Consider the following 12,239-nt stretch of genomic DNA (forward strand, 5'->3'; position numbering starts at 1 on the left):
CAGAGTATAAATCAAGATGATGAAAAATAAATTTAAGTAAATGGGACAATGAATCCAGTCACAGAAATTAATTTATGCACAGTTTCCAGGATCCTATCTTATATGGATATCTACATGCTGACACTTTATTAAAATACTTTAAGGATATAAGAAGTCAAACCTTGAAATGAACTGAAGAAGGTCACAATGTTGGGATGTTTCATCTTTGCCAGAAGAATGACTTCTTTCTTGGAAGCTTCTTTTTCTTGGATGGGCATCTAAATTATATTAAGAGACAAAGTAATCTGTAAAGATAATTGCTTTCATGAATAGGCTTTCTCCTCACTGTCATCGAAAATTCTCCAGGATTTCACTGACTTTTACTGGCATTTCTGAAACTGATCTCTCAATGGCAGGAAATGACCTTCCTAGAATTAAAGTGTCCTGTATCTAGTCAACGGTTTGCCAATGACAATCAGAAACAAGAAAATAAGTATTTCTGGTAAAGTTCTGCTGTGTTATAAGCCCAGTTGAATTGGTGTACTGTGTCAATTATTTAGTCATCTTGAGGAAAGTTATTTTAATATTTATATTTCAGCAGCAAAAGAATTGGTTTAAAAAAATGCAATGTTCCAGCAGCAATCACAGCTGAGAAGAAACAAATGAAATCTAAAAAAATTAAATGTCACACATCACATAAATCAGACCAGTAAAGTTCTATGTTAAGATTACTTCATTTTTCGTTTTCAAATAAAATTTGTTTCTTGTGACTTCATTTTAGATTGGATATATTTTTTTTCCTTTTTCAAAAAACTAATTAATTTGCTTTTATTATTACTTTTCCTCCCAGTTTTATTGAGATATAATGACATATAGCACTGTATACTTTTAAGGTATGTAGCACAATGATGTGACTTACATACACCTTGAAATAATTAGAACAAGTTTAGCAAACATCCATCATCTCATATACATACAAAATTAAAGAAATAGAAAATGATTTTTTTACCTTGTGATGATAGTGCAGGATTTACTCTCTTAACAACTTTCATATATAACAAACAGCAGTGTTAATTATATTTATCATGTTGTACATTACATCCGTAGTTATTTATCTTATAACTGGAAGTTTGTACCTGTTGACCACCTTCATCCAATTCTCCCTCCCCATACCACAACTTTGATCTTTTTTTCTGAGTTTGTTTTTGAAGTAAAATTGACCTATAACACTATGTCAGTTTTCATCACATAACATAGTGATTTAAAATTTCTATGCATTTCAAATTGATCATCATAAGTCTACTTACCATCTGTCACTAAATGAAGATATTACATAATTACTCACTATGTTCCCCATGCTGTATATTTTATACTCATAACTCATTTATTTTGCAAATGGACGTTTGTACCTCTTAATCTCCCTCACCTATTTCTCTCCTGCCCTCACTCCCTGATGTATATTCTTATTCTATTACTCATCTATGGACAATATTTTTCAAATGTTTTGGTGCCAGTGACAGTGGCCACATACCATTTCTACCTTTTCTTCCTCATTCTTGATACTTCATCAATTCTACACTGACTTCTGGTCCGGCTGTCCCACCTTCCGAGTCACTGCTCCCTCTGTAATGACCTTCAACATTTGGCTCACACATAATGTGTGAGTTCCCCAATTTCTCATCCTCATTTAGATTTAAGAATTTTTTTTTTTTTAATTAACATTCTTAATCCCAGCTTTACTGTCTCCTAGCTATGTATGCTTCAGTAAATTACTTAAGTCTTCGGAGCTTCAGTATCTTTCTCCCCAATTTAAATTGCATAATTAGTACATATAAATTTCAAAATAAAAACAACTGAATTATGCCTACTGGATGAACAGACTTAGCTACTTAACTACGTTAATTTATAACTACTATTTTTTCAAAAGAATATTATAAACAAAATTGAAAGGAAAACGTAAGTGTAGAACTGCATTTTTATAGTTAGGTAAAAATACTGGCAATATGTATGACAGATTTTTGTATTTATAACATCTAAGTTCTGGCAAAATAAAAAAAAAAAGCAACTATGTATGCCAATAGAAATATGGGAAAATACATGACTAGACAACTCTCAAAAAAATAAAAGAAGTTAAAAAATGGCTCAGAAATAGAAAGATTCAACCTTACTCAGTAATCAGAAGAACAAAGACTAAAACAAAATTTAATATAATGTTTCATCTGTGAAACTGGTGAAGACAAAAGAATGTTAATACCCATAGTTAAGCAGAAAGCAGAAAATGGTACTCGTGTATTTCTGGGGTAAATATTTATATAAGATGGTACAAATCTTTCCAGGAAAACAACTTTTTAATGTCTAAAAGAGACTTTAAAATGCTCCTATTTTTAACTTATTAATGCTTCTAGAAATTTATCCAAAGAAAATTATCAGAAATGTATGTGCCCAAGTGTTCTCATACAAAAGCCTTCATTACAGTGCTTTACTATTAGGTTTTTTTATTGTTAGTTTTCAATTAACAATATATACTTATGATTTGAAAAAATATTTTAAGTCAGATGTGAATAAGATGAAAGTAAAACTTCCCCCTTTCCTTCCCACCAATTCATTAAGAGTTATTGCTGTAAATTGTTAGACCTTATTCAATGTACATGTAGATAAACACGAAAACACGGTTTGCTTAAGAAAAGTAACTTATTCTATGTGACTATGACTATGAAGTCACTCAGTCGTGTCTGACTCTTTATGACCCCATGGACTACATAGCCCACCAGGCTCCTCTGTCCACGGAATTTTCTAGGCAAGAATACTGGAGTGGGTTGCCATTCCCTTCTCCAGGGGAATTTCCTGATCCAGGGATCAAGCCCTTATCCTCGTCGTTTATTGTCTGCCTTTCCTTCTAGAATATAAGCTCGACAAGGGCATCGACTTTGTATTTTTCTTGTTCACTGTTCCCCTCCCAGAACTTAAAATAGTGACTGGTATATTGTACAGTTTCAGTAAGTTTTTATTGGATGAAAACCCCTGCCTTAATGTATGGGTACTATCCAACTGACTAAAATTTTCCTGAGTACTTATGATGTGTCAAGCCCTGTGCTAGTAAAGTGCAGTGACGGAGTGGTTATCAGCTGTGATTTTAGAGAGCTAACAATCACAGATAAACTTTCAGACAATTTTCTACTGAACAGGAATATTTTATTATTGATAAAATGTTATGTGATTACTTCATTAAGATTCTACATAATTTAGTTCATTTAGCAACACTTTATAACAAAAGTTTATCTTCAAAATGCTGTACTCTTACCCTAAGATCCCAAATATTTCACAAACTACTTCAATTACTTTTAAAAACCATCCCTGTTCCTCCATCATGGATTAAGTGATGTCAGCAATAGTAGCAGACTGAATATATCCTAACTAGTCTCTACTTTCAAATTTCTTCCAGGCACTCTCCTTTGATAATTTTCCACACATTTTCTCTGTAACTAAAAAATATAGGTAATTTAATCTCATTTTTTAAAAAAACGTTGAGCACTTCTTCCCTGTATATAATATGTTCATAGAGATAATCAGACCTTTTGAAGAATTACACACCAGTTCCCCTGATCATAGTAACTTTGCAGTATGCTGATATTACTCAAAGTCTGGCAGGCAGCTTCCAGTTCTTCCGCACAAAACACATGGTAATAACGATGAAACACAGGACCTGGGTCACGGGATCCTAAAGGACCAAATGACTCAACACGCTTGTCCTTACCAGGATTTTCCTTAAAGTGCCAGGGAACCAGTAAGTCTTGAGAATGAAAAGTCCTGTTAGTGTGAATAGGCAACTTGGAATTAGTAACATTTCTTGAATTACTTCCTCCATCTTGAAAGTCATTTATGGAGGAGACAGAATGTGCTGAATCTTGATTACCTACATTAGGCAACTGCTTCACAAGCAACTCTTTCACTGATGTATCATTGCTGAGTTCCTCTTTCATTCCTTGGCTAATTCTGTTTTCTCTAAGATACTTGGACTCCTCATTATTATATTCTTGCTCCATAGCCCAAACATAGATGAGCGCCTTCCCACCAGGTCGTAGGAGTCGAACAAGTTCTTGGAGAGCTGCCACCCTATGCTCTGCTGTAGCAAAATGGTGAATAACAGCAATGGAAACGCAAGTATCACAAGATCCACTGTGGATTGGTACTGCCAAAGCATCACAGACAAAGGCCTGATATTGCCTCTCTCTACAAATGTCCACAAGGTTTCGGCTATGATCACAACCAATCATATATAACTCCTTATTGATGCCAAGATACTTTCCATTTCCACATCCAATATCAGCAACTAATGAACCAGCTGGCAAAGCTTTCAAAAACTCTACTATATGTGGCCAAGGGGTGTGTCTCGTGCTGCTGAAGTGCCTAGCAATTTCTTCATAAACCTGATGGACATAATCTTGCTCTAGTTGTAAGGCTTCTTTATCACTCTCTGGAAATGATGCAGGAGTCTCCTTCATCTGGCTATCACAGACCAAATTAAATGCTATTTAATCATAGCAAAAAAATCAAGTAACATAATTATCTGAAAATGTAGAAAGACTTAGATAAATTATGGTACAATATTTTGAACCTAATGTCACACTATGCAGTCATCAACAATCCAGGGAAGAACAGTGTTATAGCAGAAAGAGCAGGAGAAGAGTTAGAAGGGTCTGTTGGTCACTAAAAGAAAGAAAGTGGAGTCGCTCAGTCGTGTCCGACTCTTTGTGACCCCATGGACTGTAACCCACCAGGCTCCTCCGTCCATGGGATTTTCCAGGCAAGAGTACTGGAGTGGGGTGCCATTGCCTACGCCAGGGGATCTTCCGGACCCAGGGATTGAACTCGGGTCTCCTGCATTGTAGGCAGATGCTTCACTCTCTGAGCCAACAGGGTAGCCCCTACTAAGCAAACTACTTAACCTCATTGAGCCCCACCCCTTTCACCTGAACAATGAGGATAATGAGATCCACCTTTTAGGGTTGTTGTGAGGATTAAATAGATTAATATAAGTAAAACACCTAGGATAACACGACATATGCTAGGTGTCCACTATTACTGTAAACATTTAATGTTACTATATGAGAACATTACATGAAAACTTTGAAATGAGAAAATGTTCACAATATACTAAGGGTAAAAAGCTGATATAAAAGAGTATATCCAACATGACATCAATCATTCTAATATATTCTAATAACTTATAAGGTACGTTTATGCATTAAAAGTAGCCTGGAGAGAAGTTCACCATAATGTTAATAGTGATAAAGAGAAAGGTTGTAAGTGATTTTTTATTTTCCTCTAAATAGTCTTATTTTTTCAAAATTTCTTCAATGAATATTTTAATGTTCACAATAAAAAGGATACATTTTTGAAGGCAAGATATAAAAGAATATGCTTGATAATTGTAGGATGATAAGAGAAAATACATAGCTTTTTGGTACCTGTAAAAAAAAAATCGGCAATTTAAGTTCTGGAGTCTAGAGTTTGCTTCGTGGAGAGGTGCTAGAGAGCTGAGAAGAAATGTAAATTTCTCTGGATAAGAATGAAAAACTACATTAGGGTAGAAAGGAAGAAGTAATAAATATTAATTCTGTGACACAGATGTTGCCAGGCAAATTTGGTAACACAAAGAGATACAGGAAAACAATGATAACAACAGCCTCCCTCATACAAATTCTACTTATTTACAGCATGGAGACTAGGATCTTCATGAGTACAAAAATAAAAAAATGAAAAAATTCAGTGCTCTGTTAGAAATATACAAAGTCAGTTTGTTTAATTATATATACTAAAGAATGAGAGAGATGTTAAAAATGCATTGATATATATTCCTATAGAGGATTCACCTCCCAATTGGCTTTTTCTTTACTTCAAATTTAAATGGTTTTATAATTTCTAACACTGGTGCTTTTGATGCTGAAGAATTGATGCTTTTGAACTGTGGTGTTGGAGAAGACTCTTGAGAGTCCCTTGCACTGCAAGGAGATCCAACCAGTCAATCTTAAAGGAAATCAGTCCTGAATATTCATTGGAAGGACTGATGCTGAAGCTGAAACTCCAATACTTTGGCCACTTGATGCAAAGAGCCAACTTATTGGAAAAGACCCTGATGCTGGAAAAGATTGAAGACAGGAGGAGAAGGGGACAACAGAGGATGAGATGGTTGGATGGCATCACAGTCCATGAGGTTGCAAAGAGCTGGACACGACTGAGCGACTGAACTGATAATTTCTAAGACACTTTCTCCTTGGAAGAAAAACTATGACAAATCTAGACAGCATATTAAAAAGCAGAGATATCATTTTGCTGACAAAAGAATGTATAGTCAAAGCTATGGTTTTTCTAGTAGTCATGTACGGATGTGAGAGTTGGACCATAAAGAAGGCTGAGTGTCGAAGAATTGATGCTTTCGAACTGTGCTGCTGGAGAAGACTCTTGAGAGTTCCTTGGACTGCAAGGAGATCAAAATAGTCAATCCTAAAAGAAAAAAACACTGAATATTCATTGGAAGGACTGATGCTGAACCTGAAGCTCCAACACTGTGGCCACCTGATTCAAAAAGCCGACTCATTGGAAAAGATCCATTGAAGGCAAGAAGAGAAGGGGGCAACAGAGGATGAGATGGTTGGATGGCATCATCGACTTACTGAACATGAGTTTGAGCAAACTCCAGGATATAGAAAAGGACAGGGAAGCCTGGTGTGCTGCAGTTCATTGGGCCGCAAAGAGTTGGACACAACTGAGCAACTAAACAGCAACAACAAAGTATGTACCAGCTTAACAATAAAGCTAGAATGCCTGCAAGTATCTATGCATTGAATTATCAATCCAATAAGGATTTACTGAACCGCTACTGGTGCGACGCATTCTCAGCTGCTGTTTGGAATACCAAGATGAAAAAGACATGGATTCTGCCTGCAAAGAACATACAGTTTAGAGAAGGCACAAAATAAACAGCTAAAGCACAGCAAAGTAGAAAACATTCAGTATCATAACCGCATTATGAATAAAATCTATGGAGTTGAGGAAGAAAGAGAGATTACGTAGAGTAGGAAAGTCCTGGAAACTCTCCTAGGGCTCAGCCCTGAACAAGTTGAGTCTTGTTGGGCAGGCAAAAACCTTCTTGGAAGAAAGAGCCCCTTGGGCAAGCACAGAGGCTGGAGTGGGAGGTATCTGTGTGTAGGAAAAAAGAAGAGGATGTGAAGAGGAGGTTGAAATGGAATTTGCGAACAAATCAGAGAGGGCTGTCAAAACTAATCTGCAGAGTGAACTGATACAAAAGCATCAGGCAAAAATTACTCATAACCCCAAATTCCACCTAGATAAAACTCTCTAGTATGTTTCTTATACCTACGGAATATATCTGTGGGAATATACATACCTATATACAGAGATAATGCATATATTTTTACGAAAACTGCATCATTCTACACATGTTGCTGTTGTTCAGTCGCCCAGTCATGTCAGACTCTTTGTGACCCCATGCACTGTAGCACACTAGGCCTCCCTGTCCCTCACCATCTCCCGAAGTTTGCCCAAGTTCACGTCCATGGCATTGGTGATGCCATCCATCCATCTCATCCTCTGATGCCCTATTCTCCTTCTACCCTCTATCTTTCCCAGCATCAGGGAAAGACTGAAGGCAGACGCCCTCTTTTATACTATTTTCTTAATTAGCAAAAGTTTCTAGGGAATTTAACCAAAATAATTTCTCTTAAATTAAATATATTTAATTATTCTCCAAAAATACCAGATTAATAATAATATATGGTTTCCTTCCATTCCTTCAATGTATTTCATAAATATTTTTGAGCAATATTATGTGCTGGTATGGTTCTGCATGCTGGAGGAGACAGATCAGAAATAAATGAACAGAGTAATCCCAGATCATTGTAAATGCTACTAAGAAAATAAACCAGGCTGGTGTGATAAGGAGTGATTAAAGTCAGGGAGTTGTCTTGGATAGGATGTTTGGGGAAGGTCTCCTTGTGGAGGTGACCTATATTAGGAGTGACAGAGGAAATGCACCACCCTTGTGCAAAATAGAGGAGTCAGAGCTAGGGAGGAGGGGCCGCCCATAGACATGCCATAGGATATTAAAAAAAGATGTTATCACTGTAAGGAGTACCATAGTAGACAGGGTGATGACATTGTTTTTTCTTTTCTTTTGAAAAAAAGAAATCATTTCAAACTTCCCTGTTGGTCCAGCGGTTAAGACTCCCTGTTTCCACTGCAGGAGGCATGGGTTCAGTTCCTAGTGGGAGAAATTAAGATCCCTCATGATGAGAGATGCGGCCAAAAAATACAATAAAATTTTAAAATAAAAATAAGATCACTGGTTGTTGTTTGGACAATGGGTTTAGAAGACTGAACAAACAAAAGTCAACTCACTCATACTTGTTAAAAAAGAAAAAGATGCATTTCCTTGACAAATTGGATTAAATGCCAGCTGAATATAGCACTGAAAATGAACAAGAATTGTAACTTCTTAACTTTACCTTTTCAAAATTGATCTCTTTTATAACACAGTGCTCACTATCCGATTTCCTTTTGGCCAAGTACGCTCTCCCAAAGGCACCTTCCCCAATGGCTTTAATCATGTCATATTGATCCATGGTCTCCAATACATGGAGTTACCTGAAATGAGAGCAATGAAATTTTATTGCACATGAAGTCAGAAAACTGACCACTACAATGTAACAGAACTTGTTTTGCTAAAACTTTCATTCTAATTTTGCCAAGACTAAATCATCTAATTTTCCTTGTGGCTACAGGTAAAATAACCAAAGTGAGACAGAGCCTCTTAGCAGGCCCGGAGGTTAGACTTGGGCTGCAGCTCACCTTTGATACAACCTAGTGTGGTGATCTTGGGCAAGTCACTTAACTTCATAAAACCTCACTTTCCTAATTTCTAAAATGGAAATAACAATTCCTGTTTTTCAAGTTTGTTCTGAGAAAGAAAAATATAATATCCCGATCTTGGCACCTCTGGGAAGCACAAAGCCTTTCTCAAAGGGGAAGCACTGCCCCCTACGGGACATTTTGGAAACTTCCAGAGTTTTTCCTGTTTGCAGAGATGGGAGAGGCAGATACTACCTCATTTAGAAGCCATTGGCCTCCCTGGTGGCTTAGACGGTAAAGAATCCGCCTGCCATGCGGGAGACCTGGGTTTGATCCCTGGGTTGGGAAGATGCCCTGGAGAAAGGAAAGGCTACCCACTCCAGTATTCTGGTCTGGAGAATTCCATGGACAGAGGAGCCTGGCAGGCTACAGTCCATGGGGTCACAAAGAGTCAGACACGACTGAGTGGCTAAGCAAAGCACAGCAAGGTCTGAGATAGGACTTCCCAGGTGGCTCAGTGATAAAGAATACACCTACCAATGCAGGAGACACAGAAGATGTGGGTTCAATTCCAGGGTCAGGAGGATCCCCTGGAGTAGGAAATGGCAACGCATTCCAGTAATCTTGCCTGGAAAATTCCAGGGACAGAGGAGGATAGCGGGCTACAGTCCACAGGGTCGCAAAGAGTCGGACACGACTGTGCACACACACAAGGTCTGAGATACTAAGATTCCGAGATGCAAGGGACAGCCCTGCATAGTAAAGGATTAGCCAGCGGCCTCACCACCTTAGAAAGTCTCCGAACACATTCGTGTGCGTGGAAAAATCGGTTTATAATTGTCTGTGGCTTCTACCAAACTATTTTACATCTAAATGCAAAACACGTTTAGCGCAACTTTAATTAACACTGAATTTTCGGGGGATGCAACTGCGTGTTAATCGAGGCTTGATTGGACCTTGTTTTGCTCGGATATTTACCAAGAACTGTTCACCATTTTGGAAAAATCATTCCTCCACTGGCCAGACTGCTCCTGGGAGCAGAGATCTAAAAGTATGTGGCTGTCCGTGTCAGGTGACCCCCTGCTACTTCACTACTTCTTCATAGTAGTACCAAGCACTGACAGACTGAAATATTGACTTGATAATAAAGACAGGCACTATGGCATTTAGATTTACCTGATAAGATTCAGGATGGCAAGAGGGCACAAAAGCCCCATCCCCGCCTACTGGGTCAGTTATCTTCCGTTTTTAATATAAGCCCTGAAATTCCTTTTGATGCTTAAGCTCTTTTGGTTCGGGTTTGTCACCCTCAGCCCAGGGTCCTGGCTTCTTGAGAGGGGAAGGTGAGTTCCCCCTGGAAGTAAGGGGGGTGATCCCTTCGCCTCTACGATCTCTTGGGAAACACTGTGCTTATAACACAGACACACCCTCAATAGCCCGTGGGCAAAAAGATGGGCCAGTGATTCCCTTCGGGGTTGTTTCTTTTCTTTTTTTTTTATTTATTTTGGCTGTGCTGGGTCTTGGGTGCTGCGTGGGCTTTTCTCTAGTTGCAGAGAGCAGTGGCCACTCTACAGTGGTGGAGCACAAGCCTCTCTTTATAGTGGCCTCTCTCGTTGCAGAGCACAGGCTCCAGGGCACGTGAGCTTCAGTACTTGCAGTTCCCGGGGCTCTAGAGCACAGGCTCAGTAGTTGTGACTGACGGGTTTTGACGGTTCCCCAGCACGTGGGATCCTCCAGGGCCAGGGAGGTAAAATCGTTTACTTCCGATTGGGACTCGAACCCACATGGCTGGGACTCAAACCCAGCCAAAACCCATGGTACCTGGTGTCAGGACCTAATGTAGCTTCAGGCTGAAAGAACTCACTGAGAGACAAAGTGATAGGTAAGAAGTGGATCTATTCAGATTCAGAGAGAAGCACACTCCACAGACAGAGTGTAGGCCATCGCAGAGGGCAAGTGTGGCTGTGAAGTGTGGCATGGTTAGTTTTTACACGCTGGGTAATTTCATATGCTAATGAGTGGGAGGATTATTCCAACTATATTTGGGAAGGGGCAGAGATTTCCAGGATTTGGGCCACCACCCGCTCCTTGGATGGTGCCTTGGAACTGTCATGGCACCTCTGGGTGTGTCATTTCACTTGCTGATTGAGGATCAAGGTCTAGTCTTGTCTGCCATCTTGGTCCCATTTGATTCTAAATGGTTTATGTTGTATCCTTGGGCTATGTCATTCTTTCACAAGTTGTTCCCTGCTCCTTTCTCTCCTGTTAGAGGGACCAATCCCTCTCCTGCATTGGCAGGCCACTGAGCCACAAGGGAAGCCCCATAGGGTTGTTTCTGAACCGTTTTTGGCAGGTCCTGGAGGCCCAGCACTTGGCTCTGATCACCCCCACCTCTCTGAAAGCTGCCTGGTCCGGCGCCCCTCTACCAGCCACCAACCTTAGGGGCTTTGGGTAAACTGTTCCATTCCTTTTTCCCATTAGACTATGGTAGCCACTACTTTCTTTGTGTCTCAGACGGCAAAGATTCTGCCCGCAATGCCAGAGACCTGGGTTGATCCCTGGTTGGGAAGATGCCCTGGAGAAGGGAATGGCAACCAACTCCAGTATTCCTGCCTGAAGAATCTCATGGACAGAGGAGCCTGGAGAGTTATAGTCCATGGGGACTAACACACACACACACACACACACACACACACACACACACACACACTAGAGTTATAGTCCATGGAGCCTGGAGAGTTATAGTCCATGGAGCCTGGAGAGTTATAGTCCATGGGGACTAACACACACACACACACACACACACACACACACACACACACACACACACACACACACACACACACACACACACACACACACACACACACACACACACTACACTACAGTTAGGGCATCATGCTGATTTTCAAAAACTGAGCGAGCAGACAGGTTATGTTTCTGAGTAATCTGTGTCAATGTAGGAAGAAGGGACGATTAGGGGTATAGAGTGGGAGCCAGCTCCGCAGCCAGCGGAGGCTGGGGACACCGGAGGGCCCGGTGTTGAGGGAGGCGGACGCGGAATGGGAACTTAAAGCCACCAGCGCGGGAACTGAGGGACCGAGAGGCGCCCGCCCAGGAGGCACCAGCGGGTGGAAGCCCCTAAGTTTCGGGGTGGGGGTAAATCTCGCTCCCTTAGGAACACTCCGGATGGAGGCGGGCTGTAGGGCTCCAGAGCTCCGCCGGAGCCTGGAGTCCGCAGCGCAGCGCGTTGCCATGGAGACCGACGCGGTGCCGGACCCGAGGCAGCTCCCTCGCAGAGCGCGCCTTCCCAGGCGGGGGCTCCACCCTTCCCCGCGGCTCCCGGAGCCCTGGGGGGCAGCTCCCGGTCCAGACTAAGGGCGCCGCCCGTT

At 40.5% G+C, this 12,239-nt stretch overlaps 1 protein-coding gene and 1 pseudogene across 11 annotated transcripts in view; both read right to left on the bottom strand.

Annotated features, from left to right (window-relative positions):
- NEK5 (NIMA related kinase 5) overlaps window positions 1–12,239 on the bottom strand; it is a 61,315-nt gene that overhangs the window by 49,007 nt on the left and 69 nt on the right. For all 10 annotated transcript variants that reach the window (XM_081547645.1, XM_081547641.1, XM_081547644.1 and 7 more), the window contains exons 2-3: window positions 8,505–8,643; window positions 161–257 (exon numbers count right to left, since the gene is read on the bottom strand). In XM_081547645.1, coding sequence (XP_081403771.1) covers window positions 161–257; window positions 8,505–8,621 — 214 coding nt within the window. In that variant the 5' untranslated portion in view covers window positions 8,622–8,643. The remainder of the gene's footprint in view (window positions 1–160; window positions 258–8,504; window positions 8,644–12,239) is intronic.
- Window positions 1,995–6,873, bottom strand: LOC145530113 (tRNA (carboxymethyluridine(34)-5-O)-methyltransferase ALKBH8 pseudogene; annotated as a pseudogene). The gene is made up of 2 exons (XR_014071465.1): window positions 6,861–6,873; window positions 1,995–4,507 (listed from the first exon to the last, which is right to left on the bottom strand). The product of XR_014071465.1 is annotated as a tRNA (carboxymethyluridine(34)-5-O)-methyltransferase ALKBH8 pseudogene (transcript).

Source organism: Giraffa tippelskirchi, chromosome 12 (genome assembly GCF_054371585.1).
Source record: "Giraffa tippelskirchi isolate mGirTip1 chromosome 12, T2T-mGirTip1v1.2.pri, whole genome shotgun sequence".
NCBI classification, from domain to species: Eukaryota; Metazoa; Chordata; class Mammalia; order Artiodactyla; family Giraffidae; genus Giraffa; species Giraffa tippelskirchi.